The following is a 22,701-nucleotide window of genomic DNA, read 5'->3' as shown; positions in this document are numbered from 1 at the left end:
ACCCACAGGGGTCAGGGAAAATCAGTTTTCCCTGACCTGGTAAGTAGCCAAGCCAGGCAAAGGTCCACGAGGGAAAACCATCCCGCGCCTGCGCCCTCCAAACTCCACTGTCCTAGGGTCCCCAGGCGGAGCCATCCAGTGGTCGCATCCTATTGGCCCCTCCCCATCCCGCAGCGCCACCACCGCGGCAGCCGCCACCACCCGAAGGACTACAGCCCCCGGCATGCTCTGCGCCGGCCTCGGAGCCACGTGACGAGCTTCTCCGCCTGTCACCGTCAGGTGACTCGGGGAAGATGGCCGCGTTGACGGTGGAGAACTTCGCCGCGCTCCAGAGCCTGCTGAAGGTAAACTGGAGGGGTGGGGACAGCGCGAGGCGGGTCTTTGTCCCCGGGACTTGGGAAGGAGAGGGACGACTAAAGGAACCTGGATTTGGAGCCGCGACTCTGCCACTACCTCTTTGGGTGACCCCGCAGTTGCGCCTTTCCGAGCTTTTTTTGGAAGTGAGCACGAAATTAATGCCGCCCCGACTGGATGGTGGGGAGACAAATCGGATAACGGACGTGCAGGCGCTGTACAAATGCCCCCTACTAAGAGTCTCTGGGGCTGGCTTTCGGGATTGGTGTATTGAGGTGCTAAGTGCTAGATCCTCACTACGAGTTCCCCATTTCAGCCCGCAGCCCCCCTTCGCTCTGTAGTTGGGAAATCTCTCTCCTCTGCGTCCGCACAGCCCCCTGAGCGAAGCGTGCGTTCTGTTTTCCTGAATCGCGGGTTTTCTGTAGTTCCTTTGACCGGCGTAAGGGCCAAAACACTCCCCGGAGGATTATTTGAAAGATTGTGAGGCTACTTAAAACCAAATGAAATGATGGATTGGAATTACTTGTTTAACTCTGACTTCTCCTGTGGAAGAAGGGGCGGTCTTATCTTCCCTTGTAGACACTTTTCTGCCTTTCTTACAGAATGTAAGATCCAATCGGGATTTTTTTCTTTTTAACTCCAGATGAAGAAGGCTGAGTTAATACTAAGCAGTTCATGGCACAGCATCGTCATTGATTGGTCCATGCAGTGGTCCCTCTTTTGTCTTTAACAGTCTCTTCAGTGCTCATTTGTATTTTCCTTCCCTAAAAGCATCTGCTCTATGTTACTCACAAATGTGTCCCCAACAAGTATCCTCAACTCCTGGCACACGGCATGTGTTCAATACATAACTGTTATATGAATTAACGAATGAAGTAACAAAGCTAGGATTGGAAACCTATGGCTCTCAGCTTCCACCTTGGGCCTTTCAACCCTCATTGTGGCTGTTCTGACCACCCCTTATGTATTCATCGGTGTGGACTTTTTTTTCTTTAATAAACTTTAAAAAATTATCATTAATGTGTAACACACAGAAAAGTGCACATCTCAGGGATTAATCACACCTATGTAACCATCACTTTGGTCAAAAACAAAACATTACCAGTACTGCACAAATCTCTCTGTTGTTCCATAATTGCTACCCTCACCCTCACCAACCCAGTGGTAGCCACTGTCCTTACTTTTAAAATCAATTTAATATTGCCCATGTTTGAGCTTCACATAAAAGGAATAATACAACATTTGGTTTTTCTGTTCCTGGCTGTTTTTTCTTGCCAATACGTAGCAATAGTTAATCCATTTTTATTCCTGTTATTCTATGTATTTTCTTTTTTAAAAAATCACTTTGAATTTTTATTTTGAGGTAATTATAGATTTACATGTAGTTGTAAAAGGCAGTACAGAAAGATCCCATTTACCCTTTACCCAGTTCCCCCTATCAGTAACATCTTGCAAAACTGTAGTATGATATCACAACCAAGATATTGACTTTGATACAGGCAAGATACAGAACATTGCCATCATCACAGGATCCTTCATGTTGCCCTTTTTTTTTTTTTTTTAATTTTTTTTTTTAACGTTTTTATTTATTTTTGAGACAGAGAGAGACAGAGCATGAATGGGGGAGGGGCAGAGAGAGAGGGAGACACAGAATCGGAAGCAGGCTCCAGGCTCTGAGCCGTCAGCCCAGAGCCCGACGCGGGGCTCGAACTCACAGACTGTGAGATCGTGACCTGAGCCGAAGTCGGACGCTTAACCGACTGAGCCACCCAGGTGCCCCTCATGTTGCCCTTTTATAGCCATATCCACTTCCCCTCTGCCCTTGCCTTCTCCTTGCCCTCTGGCATTCTTCCTTTCTATAATTTTGTCATTTCACACGTTGTATAAATGGAATCATTTAATACATAACATTTTGCAATTGGCTTTTTCACTTAGCCCTTTTCTCTAGAGATTCATCCACGTTGTAGCAATAGTTATTTTCTTTTTATTGTTGAGCAGTATTCCATGATATGACGTTTAGATTGTTTTCGATTTTTTGGTACTACAAATAAAGCTGCTATAAACATTGGTGTACAGGTTTTTATATGAAAACAAGTCTTTATTTGTTTGAAATAGATGCCCAGGAATACAATTGCTGGGCCATTTGGTAGCTGCATGGTTCGTTGGGGTTTTTTGTTTTTTTTTATTCTTTAAGGAACTGCCAAACTGTTCTCCAGAGGGGCTGTACCACTTTGCATTCTCACCAGCAACAGATCAGGGATCCTGTTTCTCCCCATCCTGGCAGCATTCGTTGTCATCACTGCATGTCATTTGAGCCATTCTGATGGGTGTGTATTTGTATCTCATGGTGGGTTTTTTTTATGTTTATTTATTTTGAGAGGGAGAGCACACGAGTGCGCATACACAAGCGGGAGAGAGGGAGAGAGAGGATCCCAAGCAGGCTGTACACCTGCCGAGCCCATTGCGTGGCTCAATCTCATGGTCATAAGATCATGACGTGAGCCAAAATCGAGAGTCAGTCGCTTAACCAACTGGACCACCCAGGCGCCATCTCGTTGTGGTTTTAATTTGCTTATTTTTTATGATTAGTGATATTGGACATCTTTTCACATGCTTATTTACCATCTGTATATCTTCTTCAGTGACATATCTCTTTATGTCTTTTGCCCATATCCTAATTGCATTGTTTAGCTTTTTTACTTTTGAGTTTTGAGATTATGCATTTTAGATACTGGTTCTTTGTCAGATACGTGGTTTGCAATTATTTCCTCCTAGTCTGTAGCTATCTTTTCATCCTCTTCATAGGGGTGTATTAACTTGCTAGGTTTGCCATAACAAAGTACCGCAGATTTCACGGTTAAACAACAGGAGTTTATTGTCTCACAGTTCTGGAGGCCAGGTGTTGGCCAGATGGGTTACTTCTGAGGGCTGTGGGGACCAATTTGTTTCATGCCTGGTTCCTAGTTTCTGGCAACATTCCATATACCTTAGCCTGTAAATCTCTGCGCTCATCTTCATAGAGTGGTCTCCCTTTTTGCATCCCTGTGTCTCCATTTCCCTTTTTAAAATAAGGACACGGGTCCTGTTGGATTAGGGTTTTCATCTTAACTAATGACTTCGTCTTAACTAATTACATCTACAACAATTCTGTTTCTAAATGAGATCACATTTTGAGGTACTGGGATTTGGGACTTCGACATACGAATTTTAGGGAGACACCATTCAGCCCATAACAGGAGCTTTCACAGAGCAAAAGTTTTAATTTTGGTGACGTACAATTTGTCAACAATTTTCCCTTTTACAAACTGTGCTTTTGGTGTCATGGCTAAGAACTCTTTGCCAAGCCATAGGTCTCCAAAGTTTCTCCTCTTTTTTCTAAAAGTTTTATAGTTTTGCGTTTTCCATTTAAGTACATAATCCACGTTGAGTTAATTTTGCATAACATGTGTAAGACAGTGTGAGATTTATTTATTTATTTATTGCCTGTGAATGGCCAGTTGTTCTGGTACCACTTGTTGAAAATGCTGCCCTTCCTATATTTACTTGCTTTTGCTACTTTGGCAACAATCAGTTGGGGGGCACCTGGTTGGTTCAGTCCGTTGAGCATCCAATTCTTGATTTCAGCTCAGGTCATGATCTCACTGTTCAGGGGTTCGAGCTCTACGTTGGGTTCTGCACTGACAGTGCAGAGCCTATTGGGATTCTGTCTCCCTTTCTCTGTGTCCCTCCCCTGCTTTCTCTCTATCACTCTCAAAATAAAAATAAAGTAAAAAAAAAAAAAAAAAGAATCAGTTGGGTAAATTTGTGTAATTTATTTCAGAATTCTCTATTTTGTTTCATTTATCTATTTGTTTATTCCTCTGGTGATACCACATAGTCTTGATTACTGTGGCTATGTAATAAGTCTCAAAATCAGATTGGCCGATTTGTCCTCCTTCATTCTTTATCAAAATTGTTTTAGCTATTGTAGTTTCTTTGCCTTCCTGTATAAATATTAGAATGATTTTGTCATATTTTAAAAAACCTGCTGAGATTTTCGTAAGAATTGTGTTAAACCTGTATATCAGTTAGGGGAGAATTGACATCTTTACCGTGTTGAATCTTCCAATCTATAGTATAGCTCCCCACTTATTTAGATCTTTGATTTCTTTAATCTGTGTTGGGTAATTTTTAGCATACAAGTCCTGTACATGTTTTGCTAGATTTACACCAAGTATTTTCCTTTTTTTGAGCAGTTGCAAATGATGCGTATTTTTATTTCTATTTATTTTTTTAAGTTTATTTATTTTGTTTTTAGTAATCTCAGCCCTCAGTGTGGGGCTCGAACTCACAATCCCCCAGATCAAGAGTTGCATGCTCTTCCGACTGAGCCAGCCAGGTGCTCCTGATATTGTAGTTTTTGGGGTTTTTTTTTGTTTTTTTTAATGTTTATTTATTTTTGACAGAGAGAGAGAGACCGAGCATGAGCAGGGGAGGGGCAGAGAGAGAGGGAGACACAGAATACGAAACGGGCCCCAGGCTCTGAACTGTCAGCACAGAGCCCGACGCCGGGCTCGAACTCACAGACCGCGAGATCATGACCTGAGCTCAAGTCGGAAGCCCAACCGACCGAGCCACCCAGGCGCCCCGCCGATATTGTAGTTTTAATTCCAGTGTTTACATGTTCATTGCTAGCATGTAGAAATACAGCTGATTTTTTATGCGTATCTCCTATTTGCAAACATGCTGAACTCACTGATTCTAGTAGGTTTTTTTGTACACTCCTTGGGACTTTCTGTGTAGACAGTCATGTTATCTGCAAATAGGGACAACTTTGTTTCTACGTTTCTGATCTTTTATTTCTTTTTCTTAACTTATTTCAGTGGCTAGAATTTTCAGCACTGTGTTGAAAATGAGTGGTAACAGCAGACATCCTTGGCTTGTTCCTGACTTTAGATTTTCACCATTAAGTATAATGCTATCTCTCGGTTTTTTGTAGATGCTGTATATCAAGTTATGGAAAGTCCTCTCTATTTCTAATTTTATGAGAGTTTTCATCAGGAATGGATGTTGAGGAGCACCTGGGTGGCTCAGTCAGTTAAGTGACTGACTCTTGGTTCTGGGTCCGGTCATGATCTTGCAGTTTGTGGGTTTGAGCCCCACGTCGGGCTCTGCACTGAGCATGGAGTCTGCTTGGGATTCTCTCTCTCCCTCTCTCCCTGCCCCTCCCCTGCTCGTGCTCGCTCTCTCTCTCTCTCTCAAAACAAAATAAAACTTAAAAAAAAAAAAAAAGAATGGGTGTTGAATTTTGTCAGCTGCCTTTTCTGCATTGATTGATATCATGTGATTTTCTTCTTGAGCTGGTTAATATGGTATCCTTTTTTGTTTCCTAGAAAAGATTGTGTAGAATTAGTTAATTCTTTTTAAACATTTGTTAGAGTTCTCCAGCAAGCGATGCCAGGGTGGCTCAGTCAGTTAAACGTCCGACTTCGGGTCAGGTTAAGATCTCAGGTTCATGGGTTCAGGCCCTGCATCGGGTTCTCTGCTGACAGCACAGAGCCTGCTTGGGATTCTCGGTCTCCCTCTCTCTGCCCTGCCCCTGTGCTCTCTCTCGCTCTCTATCTCTCAAAAATAAAATAAACATTAAAAAAATATGTAAAAAAAAAAAAAAAAAAAAAATTCTCCAGCGAAACCATCTGAGCCTGGAGATTTCTTCTTGGGGAGTTTTAAATTATGAATTCAGTTTCCTTAATCATTATAGGGCTATCCAAATTATCTGTTTCATATTGGGGGAATTGTGGTAGTTTGTGTTTTTTGAGGAATTTATCCACTTTAAGCTGCCAAATTTAGAGTTTGTTTGCAGTTATTCTCTTATTTTCCTTTTGAAATCTTTAGAATCTGTAGTCCTATGTCCTGCTTCATTCCTGAATGTGGTAATTTAGGTCTCTTCTCTGTTTAACTTTGTCAGGCTTGCTAAAAGTTTGCCAACTTTATTGATATTTTCAAAGACCTAGTTCTTTGTTTCATTGATTTCTCTCTTTTTTTTTTTTTTTTTTTCTGTTTTCAATTTCATTGGTTTCTGCTCTTTGTTGTTTCCTTCCTTCTTCCTTTGGGGTTATTGTGCTTTTCTTTTTCTTTGTTATTGAGGTGGGAATTTAGATTATTGATTTGAGAACTTTCCTCTTTTCTAATATATGCATTTAATGCTGTAAATTTTGCTCTCAACATTGTTGTGACTGTGTCCCCAAAATTTTGGTTTTGTTTCTCGTTTTTACGCATTTAGTATAATTTTTAAAATTTCCCTTGTGCTCCTTTCTGATCTGTAGATTAAGTTTCCAACTGTTTGGATATTTTCTTGACATCTTTTTGTTAGTGATTTCTACTTTGATTCCATTGTGGTCACCAAGAACACACTCTATACAATTTCAGTTCTTTCACATTTGTCGAGGTCTGTTTTATGGCTCAGAATATGATGTATCTTGGTATATGTTCAGTGGGCACTTGAAAAGAATGTATATTCTGTTGCTGGGTAGTGTTCCATACATGTTGATTAGATTGATTGATGGTGTTGCTGAAATGTTCTGTGTCTTTGTTGAATATCTGTCTAGTTCTATCAGTTGTTGAAAGACAGTTGTTGAAGTCTCCAACTGCATTTGTGGATTTGTCTATCCCTCCTGTCCGTTCTATCTGTTGTTTCTTCTTGTGTTTTCTAGCTCTCTTCCTGTGTGCATACATATTTAGGATGTTTTCTTAGGAGATGGAACCTTTTATCATTATATAATGTCCCTTTCTGTCTCTGGTAATTTTCTTTGCTGTGAAGTCTACTTTGTCTGATATTAATGTAGCCAGTCTTGATTTTATTTCATTAATATTTGCATGATATATCTTTTCCCGTGCTTTTAATCTGTCTCTATCATATTTGAAGAGCATTTCTAATAGACAGCATTTAATTGAGTCATATTTGTAGCTCATATTTAATTTATCATTTACAGCTCATATAATTATCGAATGTTAGAATTTAAGTCTGCCATTTAATTTTTTGTGTTTCTTTATCTGCTCTTTTATGTTCTTTGGTTTCTTTTTACTTTTTTCCTGCTTTCCTGTGGCTATTTGAACACATTTTTGGCATTCCCTCTTATCTATAACATTTTTAAATATATTTCTCTTTCTAATCTTTTTAGTGGTTCCTCTCGTTACATTTATATACATAAATCACAATCTATCAGTGTCGTCATGTTACCAGTTAGAGGTGAAGTGTGGAGACCCTATCTTCCTTCAATTCCCTTCCCTTGTTTATAATATAATTGTCTTTAAGTTATTTCCTCTGCATACATTTAGAGCCACATTGGACAGTGGTATAAGTTTTGCTTCATCCTTCAAACAGAATTTAGAAATTCAAAACAAGGAAAGTCTATTGTGTTTACCCTTATTTTTGTTTGTTGTGTTCTTTCTTCCTGATGTTCTCAGGTTCCTTTTATGGTTTCCTTTCTGTTAAGAGAACTTCTTTTGTCTTGTGACAAATTTTCTTAGTTTTCCTTTATCTGAGAATGTCTTGATTTCCTCTTCATTTTCTGAAGGATATTTGTTGCTGGTTTAGGATTCCAGGTTGATCGTTTTTCTTCCAATATCTGTAAATATTGTGAAAAATATTGTGCCACTGCCTTCCTGCTTCCATGGTTTCTGATTTGAAATCTGCTATTATTCTCATTATCCCATATAGATAAGATATTGTTTCTCTCTCACTGGTTTCAAGATTTTTTTTCTTTGCCTTTAGTTTTGCTGGACATACGTCTTGGTATAGGTTTCTTTGGATTTATCCTCTTGAGAATTTGCTTCGGTTCTTGAATGTATACAGTTATGTCTGTAGCTAAACTTGGAAAGTTTTTTTTTTAATTTTTTTTTTTATGTTTGTTTATTTTTGAGACAGAAACAGAGCATGAGTTGGGGTAGGAGCAGAGCGAGAGGGAGACGCAGAATCCGAAGCAGGCTCCAGGCTCTGAGCTGTCAGCACAAAGCCTGACGCGGGGCTCGAACCCACCAGCGGTGAGATCATGACCTGAGCCAAAGTCGGACACTTAACCGACTGAGCCACCCAGGCACCCCTACTTGGAAAGTTTTAAGCCATTATTTCTTTAAGTACTTTTTCAGCCTTGCCCTCTTTTATCTTCCCCTTCTAAGACTCCAGTGACATAACGTTAGATTTTTTTGGTATAGTCCCATAGACCCCTGAGGCTCTGTTATTATTTTCAGTCTGTTTTCTGTGTGCAGATTGGGTAATGTCGAGTGTTCTGTCTTCCAGTTTACTGATTCTTTCCTCTGTCCCTTTCTGGTACTGAGCCCATCTACCAAACTTTTAATTTTGGTTATTGTATTTTTTCAGTTCTAAAATTTCCATTTTGTTCTTATTTGTATCTTCTCTCTTTGCTGGGACTTTCTGGCTTTTTAATTTGTTTCAAGTGTGTTTGTAAGTACTTGTTGAAGCATTTTTATCATGGCTGCTTTGAAATCTTTGTCAGATAATTTTAACATCTCTTATCTTGATGTGGACAATCTAATGATTATCTTTTTGCATTGATCTTTCTGGCTCTTGGCATGATGAATGGTTTTCAGTTGAAAGCTGGGCATTCTTGTATTATACTCTGAGATTCTGGATCTTATTTAAATCTTCTGTCTTAGCTGGCTTTCTCTGACACTGCTTGGGTAGGGGGAAAGGATTTCCGCCTCATTACTACCAGAAGGAGATAAAACTCCAGGTTCCGCACTTGGCTCCTACTGACACCCAAAAGTGGGGGTTCCTTGTGACCACGGGGCAGGGGTGGGAGTTCTGGCCCCATGTGGTGACTATTAATCCCATGGGGTGGTGGGACTTGCTGTCGTTCAGTGTGGATGAAGGTCCCAGCTCCCTACTTGGCCTTCTCTGACACCACCCCGGTGGGGGCGTTGGGACACCGCATTGCAGCAGCAGAGGGTGGAAGTCTGCATTCCCCACTCAGCCTTTGCTGACATAGGCGGGAGTGGGGCTATCGTTTTTTCTCTGGTGTTCAGCTGCAGTAGAGCTGTTATCACTTAAAAGTTTTCTATCTTGCTGAACTTTTTTGGCCAGAGAGAGCAAGTATTTGTTGGAGTTATTGGTTTTGTTTTTGTGTACCTGTTGGCATCGTGGGTTGCCCTGTTCTTCAGCTCAGAGTCTGCGATTTACAGACAAAAAGAGAATCCAGTAAACTCACCACCATGTCATTTCTTGGTCATGAAGTCCACAGCAGGTCCCGATCCTCCCCTCTCCCCCTGCCCCCCCCCCCCCCCCCCCCCGCTGTCAGAGTTATTTTGCGTTTGTTTTCTGTATGTGGTTTTAATTGTGCCCAATGGGTTTCGTTATGCTTCTAAGGAAAAACTAAGGAAAAGTACATCTGTTTCATCTTTCCAGAAATGGAAGTGTCCTAAGGACCTTTAAATCTTGAGTCTCAAAGGTATCACACCATGACTGGGACAGTATTATGCTCTAAAACATGTATTTTCAGAGTCTGAATTGGTTTCTTCCCCCACCTGTGATTTAATTCATAGGCCTCCTCAAAAGATGTTGTCAGACAGCTGTGCCAAGAGAGCTTTTCCAGTTCAGCCGTTGGCTCAAAAAAGCTCTTGGATATGACATGTTCCAGCTTGTCTGTGACCCAGGAGGAAGCAGAGCAGGTAAGTATGGTCAGAAATGACCTTTGGCCACTGGTTTTTCAGCCCATTAGGCTCTTTCTTAACGTCCCAGTCATTGCCACATCTAAGGAAATATTTCCCCTGAAATGTCTGTTGACATTATAACAAACTTAAAATAGATTTTTTTGTTTTTGTTTTTTTTAATGCTAGTGAACTTAGGAAGGTCTTTGAACTTTCACTTCCTTATGATAAATGAGGCCTGGATGGGAGAATTATACCTAGAATCAGAGGTCCGGCCATTTCCTTTTTAGACCTGTTCCCTAGACAGTGTGGACCAAAGCCAGCCTTTCTGTGATTTTCTTTCCCTGTAACCTGCCTCTGCTGTTAGATTGTCAGCCAGATGGCTTTGACAGACTTCTTCGGGATCACTGGGCAGAGGCTCCAAGGCCTGAGTATGAGTCAGGGGACATGCGTTTGGACCCCCACCTGACCTCAGCGGGTGGCCAAGAGGAAGAGTGAGTTTATGCAGTACTCACAGCCTTCTCTTTTTAGGGCAGATAGGTTTCTAAAACAGGAGTTCATCCAAACAGACCTACGTTGTTGCTGTTGTTGTTGTTGTTATTATTATTGTTGCTATTTTTAACACAGAGCTCTGTTCATTGAAGTCAGTGATAGAACAGTAAAAGGCAGAAGCCAGATTATAGAAGCGAGCTGGACTTAGTTTGGGTTCCCCAAAAGTAGACCCCGAGGCGAAGAGTTGGCTGCACGTAATTCCCTGGGGAAGTGAGTCTGGAAAGCACGAAGGAGGGAGGGAGTGGGGAAAACCCAGCAGGGAAGGAGAGCAAAGCCGTGAAGGGTTGCATTGATGTCTGGTTACTGCTGTGGGTGACAGCGCTCAATCAGGGGATCCTGTAAGAAACCCTGGGGAACACAGCCCTGAATTGCCACCCTGGAGGGCATCGATCCACTAACTTGCACCCTCATCAGTGGAGGGCTAATGCCCCCTCACCTCTCGGTTGTGCCTCTGCGGCTGCAGGTCCTCCCGCGGCATCCGAAAAAGCCCTAGTTCCCTCCGGATTGTTGCTTTCAGCTAAGCACTGTTAGGCTCCCAGACGACCGCAGGCCACACTGGGCTGCACAATTGGTTGGAAGGACAGAGTGGAACACGGCAGCCTAGCGGGGCAGCGTCAGGAACCCCTGGGCAGTCAGCACAGCCACCTGATCCATTTGTTCTCTTTGCCCTCCTCGGTGACAGCCTACGGACTAGGACACCCTGGATTGAAAGGCCAGCCCCCTCGGGAGCCAGTATCTCTGGTAACGATTCAGTACGCCCAGCTTCAGGTTGGGGCAGGCAGTGTGCAGCCGGAAGCCGAGCTCAGGGAGTTCATGCGGACCTCCTGGTCCTGAGGCAGTGACCCCAGGCAGTGACCTGAGGCAGTGTCGCCTAGTAACGCAGCTAACTTTTCACTTCTCTCGCGTTACCAGGGAACAGGCTTGAAAGTGAACTGAAGGTCAGATTCTGTGCACAAGGAAAGAGGGCTTATTAACCCTTTGTTCCCAAACAGAAGTTTCTGGCATGTTGACAGGTTCCTAGGTCAGGCAGCTACACCTGTCTTCTAGAACAGCAGGTGGACGTAGAGGTGGGCCAAGGCACATGGGCGTCAGGACCCATGGGACCGTTCAGGTGACTGTGGCAGCGAGTCACAGGCCCTCGGGGAGCACAAGCCCGCCCCCACCCACCCCGTCACCACACACTGTCCCGCAGCTGCTCTGGGCTCTGCACCGCCTCACCAGGCTGGCCGTGTTCCGCGACCTGTCCTCTGCCGAGGCGATTCTGGCTCTCTTTCCTGAAAATTTCCACCAAAACCTCAAAAACCTGCTGACGAAAATCATCCTGGAACACATGTAAGTGCTCGTTTCTTGAGAATTCCTTGCAATGCTTTTATAATGATACTTCGGGTCAATATTTATCTTCAGTGTCATTTTTAATGGCTAAATGTATTCTTTATGTGGAGAAATTGTGTATAATTTAGTTAAGAAATTCCCTAGTGTTGGATGTTTAGGCTAATGGCAGCTTTCACTTCAGTGAAAATTTTACTGTGGAAGTTTTGCTCACATGCTTAATCATTTCCTTATTGGTTAAAGGCCAGAGTGAGGCTTTGCTTTATATTCTCAAGTTGGCCATTAGAAAGGTTGCACCAACTGTGTTCCACCAGCAGGACACAAGAGCCCCGTCCCCACGCCTTCATCAGCACGGAGGGAATTTGTTTCACGTTTTCCCCCAGTTTACAGATGGCAAATGCACCTCATTTCAGTTTATGTATCTTTGATACTAGTGATGTCAAATGTCTTTTTCATGTGTTTTAAATTATTTTTTAACGTTTATTTATTTTTGAGAGACAGAGAGAGCAAGAGAGAGAGCGAGCAGGGGAGGGGCAGAGAGAGAGGGGGAGACACAGAATCCGAAGCAGGCTCCAGACTCCGAGCTGTCAGCACAGAGCCCAATGTGGGGCTCAAACTCATGAACCGCGAGATCAGGACCTGAGCCAAAGTCGGACGCTCAACCGACTGAGCCACCCAGGCGCCCCTCTTTTTCATATGTTTAATCAGTCATTTTTGTTTCTTTTGTGAATTATCTAAATATTTTCTGGGAAAATCCTTTGGATACATACAATTTAAGCAGAACCAATTAGCTGCTGGTTAGCAGTAGGCTTGAACGGAATTGTAATAACAGAAAATGCCTATTGCCAAAGGTTTTATTTTTTCAGAAACTTCCTCACACGTGACCATGTTTTATTTTGCCTGTGCTTGGCACCTCACTGTGGCGCTCTTTGCCGTAGCACTAGACAGGTCTGCTCGGGTGTGTCTGCAGAAGATGCATTACTTTGTGGAGCGGGTGCTCAGTACAGGAGAACAGATTGACCCTTCCTGTTTTGTCTCGGAGAACGATAGTGCAGGGCGAATGCCGTGCATAAGCCTTTTCTTTTTTTCTTTTTCCCTACCTATGAAAACTTAACCAACTGAGCCACCCAGACGCCCTTCTAAGCTATGAAAACTAACAGCACTTAAGGCCTTCACATCACTGAGTTGTGTAAAACAGACGGAAAACTGCTTCTTGGAGGCAAACATTTCTGTGGTCCTTTCCCGTCAGGAAGTGATTACAGGCTTAAAGACCCCAGAAGGGGTAGAGGTCCAGGTCCACGGGCCTCTCTCGTGATCGGTTCTCATCCCTCTTCCATTATTTTTTCCTCATCTTTCCCTCTTAAACAGCTCCACTTGGCGAACTGAAGCCCAAGCAAATCAGAGTGAGTACCAAGAAACCCACCTTCCTCCCTACCCTTCCTTTCCGGCCCCGGCTCTTCATCTGCCAGGCGGCCGGAGTTGGTAACCAGAACTCAGTGTGCATTAACCTAATCCCGGTGAACTGTGTGTTGTGCTTTTCTTTTTCATCATCACTTTTTTGTTTTTTTTCTGATTGTGAACTTAATATAATAAGGGTGTGTTGTTTATATAAAAAAAGGAAATAGGCAAAGCAGAAAGTGAAGTACTTAAAACTATTATATTTCCATTAGGAAAAAAACAGTAATGAAAATTGAATTAGTTTGAAAGATTGAAATAAAAGAGGTATGTCATAAATGGTTACTATACTTACTAGCCAGTCACAGTGTTGACAAACTCTAGCATTAACTCATTTGGTCCTCCCCACCCCCACCCCCACCCCCGCCCCCGGGAGCTAGGCTAAGGTTATCCCCACTTTACAGATGAGGAAACAGGCTCCGAGGTTAGAGAAGTGGTGGAACCCAGCTTCAAGCCGACTCTCCCTCTCAAACCAGAGCTCTCTCCACTGTTGTCGAAGCGACACATTTCCTAAGGCTCAGGCCCAACCTCATCTTCCCTGCCTTGTGTTGTCTCTCGTTCTGTGCCGACATCCGGAGGGTCGTGTGTGCCGGCAGAAGCCTGGACGGGCGCCCACCGTGAATCGGTGCTAAGCACAGGCAGCACAGAGCGGTAGCGAAGAAGGCCTGTGACTTCCTGTGAGGTCTTGAACCCCGGCTTCTGCCTCCCTCAGAGACTTGCTCTGCGGCCTGGGAGCATGACACAGCCATCGGGGCTGTCTGTCACAGAGTAAGGGCTTGGGAAGGTGAGGGGCGTGAGCTCTGAGCCGGGCTGTCTCCTTCACAGTCTCTCTGCCACGCCTAGTCGACCTGGACTGGAGAGTGGACATCAAAACCTCCTCTGACAGCATCAGCCGCATGGCCGTCCCCACCTGCCTGCTCCAGATGAAGGTACGTCTGCCGCCGTGCTCGTGAGAAGGAACGAAGGGGCCGTAGCGACTTGCCCCCCCCGCATGCCATCAAAAATGCCAGTCCCCAAGCTCTGGGACCTGTAACCCCGTAGGAAAAAATTTAGCACCCAGAGGGAGTCTTTATTTGTCAAGTATACATAATACTACTGTATTAACATATTACAGACATAATAAAACATAGACCAAAAGTAGACAGTTTAAAGTGGTAAGACAGACACAAAGCACAAGTTTTAAAAACCGTTTGCTGATCCGTGAAGTTTACCTAACACACTGACGGGAAAGTTTAGCTTCCACGGGGGCGCGCGCCATCAGACTTCAGACTGCCCTCTTGATAATTTTGGTGCCTCTCGGGCAACTGCCTGTCCGATGGATTTGGCCGCTGCTGTTTGTAACGTGGCTGAGCGGGAGCTCCTGTTAGCAGTTAGACAACTGTCAGCCCTTCGTTTTCTTGCTCGCACACTCTTGCCTCCTCGGTGTTACCTTCACTTTACAGTTCTTTCGGGAATCTTTTTAAACCGCATGTCCGTTTTAGGGCTTGTTTAGTGATGCTGTGTTCACTTAACCACACACCCAGAAAGTCACACCTGTAAGAAAATGAAAAAGTAGGGGTGCCTCTAACAACTAAGTCTTTAGATATTAGTAGACTTTTCTTTTGTTCTTAAAGAAACAGATAACCCTAACTAGAAGCTGTAATATTTATTCTGCACCCCGTGGAGTCCCATGTACCCTGGCTCCCTCTGAGTAGAGCAGCAGTGTGGGCCCCCCAGCGCCTTCTCACTCGACGGCCCAGAGTCGGGGGTCCGAGGGGTGAGTGAGCCTCGGCTTCTCCGATACTCTCCCTCAGCACCCCTTATGGACGGAAACTTTCCCGAGCCTCTGGGAATCCCATGTGCTAAACAACTCCAGGGCTAGGACGCTGTGTAGCACTGAGCCAAGGGCCTGTCCTCAGAGGTTCAGGAAAGCCGGGTAGGGCTCCCAGGTCCAGGGCTCACCTGCAGGGCGATGGGAAGAGGGGCGGCTCTGACTTTTGGGCCACGTTCTCTTTGCAGATCCAGGAAGATCCTAGTCTGTGTGGAGACAAGCCTTCCGTCTCAGCTGTCACCGTGGAGCTGAGTAAGGAAACGCTGGACACTATGCTGGACGGGCTGGGCCGCATCCGAGACCAGCTTTCCGCCGTGGCCAACAAATGACCCCAGCCAGCCGTCGCCCCCACTGCCGGGTCCCAGCTGCCGGCCAGCGGCGGAGGGCCTCCCGGCCATCCCTGTAGCGGCAGCTGCGGCCGACGGCAGGCCGGCCGGTTGGGTCGGGGAGGGGGCTGCCATCCAGAAGGCACCACTGGATTGGGAGGAAGCGGCCGCGCCCCCACGCTGTTCTCCTCACTCCCTATCTTCGCCTGTTTCCGAGGCAGAAGCCTCCGTCGCCGGAAGACTTAATCGCCGCCAGAGCCGTGTGAGGGGGCATCTGCCTCAGCAGCTGCACTCGTGGCTGCTTGGAAAATCCGGGCCCCGTTGTGGAGCTCATCTAACGAGTTCCTTCCCAGCAGCAGGTGTGACTCACGCGTTGGCAGCCCTGGAACACAGGGCGGTGACCCGCGGTTCCGCCCCTCCATCAGGGAAGCTGGCCGGGTCCCCAGAGCGGGGCCACCTCGGTATGCTCCGCCCCGGCCTGCGCTCAGAGCCCTCCCGAGCCCCCTCAACCCTGCCGGCCCTCCTTCCAGCGTAGGGAGTCTGAGATGGCTGCTCGTCTCCTCCCTCGCAAAGCCAGAGGGCCCTTCCTTGGTATCGTGCTGCCGTTCCAGGCTACAGACGTGGGAATGACTGGAAATAAATAACAGTTCTGAAAACTTCATGACTCTAGTCATGCTCCTCGAAGCTTCTGTCCTCAGCCCGAGTTGTTGCCTCAGGCCAGTGCTGCCTCATGTTCGTAAAGATGATCCCAACTTTGCAATTCCCAGCTAAGCCCGTGGGCATGGCGTGACCTGAAACCAGGCTTGGGACCCTCCCACGTTCCCGGTTTGTCTGTCATGCAGAGCAAAGGAAAGCGAGGTTGACACTATCTGCCCGTTAAGAGCTAGCGTGGATGTGCCCCTTAGAGCTGAGCCATCCCTGGCACGTGCCTGTCACATCCCAGGGACCCCTGTGTGAGGCTGCCGCCTCGCCATCCACATCACCCCACGGCAGCAGCGTCCAGCCTGCCGAGTGCCCGTTTTGACGGCTTCTGGGCAGTGTGCGTGAACGCGGGGTGGGGGCAGGTGGAACCCGGGGGAGAGACGATGGGCCCCGTCAGGCTGCCAGGGTCGGAAGCCAGCTCTGCCTCAGTGATGAGGTGTTTGACCTCCGAGTCTCAGACCACCTAAACGGGGATACTAAAGTACCCACTCTGCAGGGCTTTCGTGAAGAAAGGCTCGGTCATGTTAGTGCTGATTATTAAAGGAAAGGGAGGTGGACGGCTGTCTGCTGCCATCACTTCATCTGCTGTGGCAGGGCTGATGGACGGCACATGTCACCAGTGGGGAAATCCGCTCCGTGAAGTCCAGTCGCCTGCCGGGAAGCGGCCTCATTAGGACCTGGGCCCAGATCTATCTCGCTTTCTGTCTACCACACGGGACTCTGCAAGGGAGGTGGAGGTCTGTGACTTTGGCTCCATTCGGAAAGTGCTGGAACCGAAGGAGAGATGAGAAAACTCACTGCTGAGACACTAGGAATGTCAAGAAAAAAAATCCCCAGCTCCTCTTTGCTGTTTCCTGGAAGCTGAGGAAACTTCTCTTAAAATGGCAGTTCTTGACTTCATGGCGGCTGTATCCATTGATAATCTGTGAAAGCTGTGGATCCTTTCTGTAGGAAATGAACATTCCATGTTTTACAGTCAGTGACAGGGCTTCATGGACCCTGGAAGCCAGCCCACTGTTTCCAGATTGAGAGCCCCTGATCGTAGGTTGAATTCAGCCTTGTGAATTCAACCCCTCTGTTTCCCTTTTGGTCCCTGTGACTCACAGAGTTCTCCCAATCCCTGTTCTCTGGACCTCCCATGGGAAGCCATAACAAAATCACTTGAAGCAGCGTAGGTGTCTGGGCATTTGGATGTTCCTTTAGTCAAGTTGACCTGAACAGAACCATCTGGGTGCATTCCATATGGAGGGCACTCAATAAATAACCGGAAAATTCAATGAATGTTTGCTACCCTTCACCTCATGTGCTCACTTATGGGGTTTGTTTTCCACTGATAGGGAAGATGGATTGTTTGTGGATACCGTATTTCTAGTTGGTCTGATCCTATCTCAGAAAAACCTCCTAGCTTTCTGTGGATCTCAAAGGAAGCTCCCTCCTTCAGTGCTTGTCTGATTTCCCAGTAGTACTTTGTGTAACGAGTAGCAGTCCGTAAACTGTCCTTTCCTTAGAACATGGCGAGGTTTGGATGTCCAGACTCCATCCACAAAAGGGCAATGCTAGACCTATCACCCTGCCTGTGCCCCCGGCTGTCCAGCACTTTCCACCCACCAGGCCACAGTGGGCAGTGCGTGGCTCAGTCCTAACCAATGTGCTTGGCCCACAGACTGTGTCATGATTGTATATAACTCAAACTGGGCCAGCCTGAGGCTTTCTCTTTGACTTTTTCTGCTGGAATCAGCAAAAATCATCTTCCGCCTCTGGGTACTGGTAGTGAAGCCAGGAAGATCCTTCTTCTGCCACACAGAGAAAGCCCATCTGCAAGGGGAGAGGCCAGCCCAGAGCAAAGCAGAACCCAGAGGTTGGGAAGAGGACCGGAGAAGCCGGTGTGACTGATGCCACTCCCAGCCTCCTGCTGCTCTCTCCTGGTGTTAAAATGTACCCAGGATTTCCTTTTATCGGGAATGGTAAGATTGGAAACTATTGTCATGAAGGACGAAGTTTATGCACACGATCTCTAGAATCATGAGGTGTGGCACATCACACAGGGCCACCTGGGGAAAGACCGGAGATGGTCAGGAGGCAGGGACGCAAGGGGACAGCACAGCCCGAGACTTTCTTGGGGTTTTCACGGGGAGGAATGGGCAAGGCAGAATAGGTCCATCAAGTCAGCTCGGGATTGGCTAGTTTGAACAATTCCGGCGGGCTCTGGACTACAGAAGTGGTCCCTACTTGTGCGGTACCTGGGCCTGGGGTGACTCGGGCCAGGGGGACTATTGCTTGGTGTGGGAGAGTTTGGTAAAAGACCTCGCGGTGTGGCTGTGGATTGGTTGATTTTTGTATCAAAGTCTTGTTCTCCGGGGAGGTAGGAATTAGCACAGGGAGGGAGAGTCTCCAGGATCAAGGCCCCAAATGCCAGAGCGTCAGGAATACGGAAGATAAAATGCAGTCACAGGGAGGTTATGCAGCAGTAACAAACACTCCCAAGGTTGCAGTGGCTTTTAAGTTAACAAGTTTATTTTTGCGACCCAGCCGATGAAGAGTGGGGGGACAGGGAGTAAGTGTTCTCACCACAGTCACTAAGGACAGTGGAAACTTTTTCCCCACACAATCACTGAGGTAGGATGAGGGGATATGGCAGATCGCACACTCTTGAAGCTTCCTCCCAGAAGCGACAAGCCAATCCCATGAAGACCGAGGACTTCAGTCCTTCCATACACCGGTGACGAAGGGAAATGTGTTCGTGATCCGCTCTGAGAACTGTCCACCATCTGAAGCAAAAGATGCCATTTTTTGCCTACGCTGACTTGCACTTACAAACAAAAGAACAGTGAGCAAAATGTGTGGCACTCAACGCATCTCCCCAAACATCTTCCTGCCTCCTCACATTACCCTCTGGAGTCGGCGGAACATCTGCTCCTTGGGTAGTTGTGCGTCCACCTAGGAGCCAGCTTGCGACGTCCAGGGCCAGGTTAGAACTCAGATCTGGGTCTTTCAACTCAAAGGCCATAGTCTCTCCATCCCTGCTTCGATTCTGGAAAAAGAACACGTGGATTCTCCACAGACAGCCGGACCTCCCCCTTAATGTGGCCACTTGCCGCTCTCTGCCTCTCCAGCCCTGCCTTACCACTTCCACCTGGGGCCTCTTTGCCTCCATCTCTGGTGATTTTTCAGTCCAAAGACATTGACATGAGGACCAGACATTTGGGTCTTTCCCACACGAGTCAGTTCTCTAAACACACCGAGTGGCCATCTTGTCTCGTAGTTACTTGTCACGCTCTGTGGCCTGGTATTTATGAATTTCCAGGAAGTGAGTCCAGTGTGGTGTAAAAGGCCCTTCATTATTTCGCTCAGTAAGCTGAGATGTTATCAGAAGTGAGAGAGTTTTTATTACTTTTGAAAAACACTTTCATCTAGAAACCATTGACTACTTGGCATTTTGAAGGCTTTCCAGTGGTTGAACATGAACAAGAACTATTTTGAACCCGTAACCACTGACTTCCAAATGCTAGTAGCCACTACACTTCCCCTGACCTGCATGATGCCGCCTTTTGTCGAACTTCCTGTTTTCTCTAGTGCTCGCATTTCTGCGGCTTAATTGTCCTTTTCACAGCTACTTTAAGAAAGGGAAAAGAAAGATTTCTTAATAGTATTCCCTGGCTTGTGCCAAAGGACCCTAATCTCCAAGGAGAGAAAACCATTCTTAATTTGAGGAAATGTCAAGAGCTCTTAAAGGTAAATCTGAGAATCAGAGTTTCTATTAACCCTGGGCTCTTGTCTGACACGCTTTCATGCCTCTTCTCTAAGTGGAGATGAGCTACTCCTCAGGTAACACACCTCACAGATTCACAGTAAACCATGAAGTGGTCCCATTGACTGATGAATGGGACCTTCGTGGCTATTGGCATCAATGTTGCGCTAGCCATATGACCTTAGACATATGCCACACAATGAAATACGATGCTGTCCCAACAAGTGGATGATAAATGAACTGAGTGATGCCCTGGGATATCAGAGGGCACTGGGATCATTGTTATAAACACTGGATCCGGAGAGGGCCTCTGCTTAGGATTTCAGGAACTCTGAGACAGCTCCTGCTCCAGGCATTCCTTTGGCTCATTCAACTTCTGGGAGGGGGAGTCACTGTAGTAGGAAGTGGATTTGAGACTGCTTCAACAAAAGCTCAGTTTCCATGGGTGAAAGAATTTAGTTTCTCTCTTGCATGTGAAAGTCCGGGCTGGGAGAGGCTTGAAGAGATGGGATAGTTCTGCTCCGTAGACCTGGGTCCCCCCCCCCCCCCATCTTGTGGCTTCGCCAATCAGAAGGTGTCGGCCCTCGCCCTGGGTGTGAAGCCTGCTCACCACTACGCTCCATGCTTGCATCCCAGCCCACAGGAACCGGGAAGGAGGGAGCGGAGGGCGTACCCCAAAAGTCGCTACATATTTCCACTCATATGTCATTGGTCATAATCGCATCGTCTATACTTAGCTTCAGGGTAGGTTGAGAAATCCTTTTTCTGGCTGGGCAGTCACGTGTCTAGCCAAAACTGGGGGTGGATGTGGCGGGAAGGAGTGGGGGGTGCTCGTTACTACAGTAAGAAGGAGAGAGAGGACAGTGAGAGACAACCGAAGGCCCGTGTGTTTACCTGCTCAGCTGCTCAGTGTAGCCTAATTTACCGTTGCTTTCCCGGCAGCAGGTTTCATGGAGGAAGAGAAGAGAACAAAAGGCTCTGTGGGCGTTTATGGTCATGGTGCTCATGGTGTTCATGGGGGGTGCTTCTTGAGGATGACGACCATGTCTCCTTGCCTCAGTCTCCATAGTAGCTAGCACAGCGCCTACCCAGCACACAGTAGATGGCCCAGTAAATGCTTCCTCATGTCCCACCTTCTTCCACAAACCTACACAGGATTTGACCTGTATTAGTAAGTGATGGTTGAATTATATCGAATCGATTAGAACGCCGGCCGATGGAATCAACACCGACTTGACTTGCTCCTCCTAAATCTACCTCAGTCGTGCTGCCTTTTACCCCAGATCAGTTCATTCAAACACCTGCAGAGGGACCTTGGGTGGCGGGGCCCTAATTCCCCAATCTTGCACCGTGTTTCCAGTCCTGGCCGGCTTCGGGTCTGTGGGCGCGGGGATGCCTGCCCCGGGCGGTCTCCCAAGCACACCGGTTTTGGAGGAAGGGATAGGAGCCGTGGGGGTGAGGGGAGGGCGAAATCCACTGTCGAGGTGATAGCGAGGAGCAGACGCCGGCACTTGGAGCTCCTGCCACTGTGTTCAAGGACCAGCATTTCTAAGGGGCAGCAGACGGAAGGTGGGGAGTTCTCTCCCACTGCTGGAGGGACAGGCAGGGAGCAGCCAGCCCCGGGCCCAGCACACAGTCCCAGGTCTCGCTCTGTCCTCTGTCTGGAATGTCTCCCCTTAACCCTGGTTTAACTCGTATTCACTATCTGGATTCAGGAGCAGCACCTAACAGAGGCCTAGGAAGTCAGCTTACCCTGCCTGTATTTCCCCATCATTCCTCTTACCAGATCGCATTGTAATTAAGACAGTTGTAATTGTCTTTGTACCCCCCCGCCCCAACACACACACACATTGTTCACGGTATCCCCTTCCCCTGAGTGCACAGCTCATAGGCAACCCCTGTTGGCACTGAGAGCTTCCTGCCACCCGCCGAGGTGGGGTTCTGTCCCCAGGGTTTCTCCTATAGAAGAGGTCACTCGTCCCTTGTCATGCCCACTCTGGTGACTCAAGACTCCTCTGCCCCCAAACGCCTCCACGGGAGGCAAGCTTCCACCTGCTGGTCACCTGGGCGTGGCTGGAGCTTGCCCACCATGCCCAGCAGATGGTGCAGTTTCTCTCCTTATCGTCCCTCCCAGGCCTGACATCTCGAACAAAGACCAGGCAAGAGTGGGCAAGGTGGGGGGAGCCTGCAGGCCTCTCCCAGAACCCCGGCAAGGGGAGACACTTCCTGCCAAGGAAGCCCCCAGGCCCCTTCCCCTACAGAACTGTCCCTCTCAGGCCTAGGGCGACAAAGGATAGAAGGAACGTGGGGCAGGACAGACCCACCCAGGGGGCCCATTCAAGCCGCCAGGTTCAGAAGCACCCACTGTCTCTTCCTGGCTTCTACCACAGGCTGGTGGACGCCAGGATCCCCCACCCCCCACCGCCCCACGGGGACCTGTTAGGTACAGCGCTACCCTTTTGTCGGAGGCAAGCCCACAGGTTCAGCGCTCAGCCCACGGGGCCGTGTGCCGTGTGACTTTCTAGCTGTACTCCTCGGGCAGGTGGCCGAGCGAGGACTCAGATTCAGGTGAACCTGAAACCAAGTCTCGGTGTCTTGTCTCTAAGAAAGGTTAAGTGTGATTTCTCCCGACAACACAGCTTGGAGGGGATTAATTATACGTGAAGGTGTCTGGGAAGCGGATGTGGCACCACCAACGTTGGGTAAACTTCAAACACGCAGCTTCCTCCGCTGGACCCGACCCTGCCGCGTGTGCGGGGGAGCTGGGGGGGTGGTGCTGC

The 22,701-nt window shown here is 47.2% G+C and overlaps 1 protein-coding gene across 2 annotated transcripts; it reads left to right on the top strand.

The window, feature by feature from the left end:
* Positions 1 to 280: 280 nt before the first annotated feature.
* Positions 281 to 17,450, top strand: COMMD9 (COMM domain containing 9). 2 transcript variants are annotated; one of them, XM_007082056.3, is made up of 6 exons: positions 281 to 344; positions 9,895 to 10,020; positions 11,744 to 11,883; positions 13,249 to 13,283; positions 14,161 to 14,264; positions 15,334 to 17,450. In XM_007082056.3, exons 1-6 carry the CDS (start codon positions 294 to 296, stop codon positions 15,472 to 15,474), a joined length of 597 nt encoding a protein of 198 aa, XP_007082118.2. In that variant the 5' UTR covers positions 281 to 293; the 3' UTR covers positions 15,475 to 17,450. The 2 variants fall into 2 exon arrangements, with proteins under 2 accessions (XP_007082118.2, XP_007082119.2); XM_007082057.3 differs by lacking the exon at positions 281 to 344 and adding an exon at positions 501 to 629.
* Positions 17,451 to 22,701: the final 5,251 nt, after the last annotated feature.

Source organism: Panthera tigris, chromosome D1 (assembly GCF_018350195.1).
Source record: "Panthera tigris isolate Pti1 chromosome D1, P.tigris_Pti1_mat1.1, whole genome shotgun sequence".
NCBI classification, from domain to species: Eukaryota; Metazoa; Chordata; class Mammalia; order Carnivora; family Felidae; genus Panthera; species Panthera tigris.
Note: the sequence above shows the minus strand (reverse complement) of the source record. Positions and strands in the feature narration are given on the sequence as shown.

Excerpts from the sequence above, each read along its gene's own strand:
- COMMD9 (XM_007082057.3), top strand. The coding sequence starts at position 516 with ATGCCGCCCCGACTGGATGGTGGGGAGACAAATCGGATAACGGACGTG. Across the intron at positions 11,884-13,248 it reads AAAATCATCCTGGAACACAT|CTCCACTTGGCGAACTGAAG; the intron begins GTAAGTGCTCGT and ends CCTCTTAAACAG. Across the intron at positions 14,265-15,333 it reads CCTGCCTGCTCCAGATGAAG|ATCCAGGAAGATCCTAGTCT; the intron begins GTACGTCTGCCG and ends TTCTCTTTGCAG.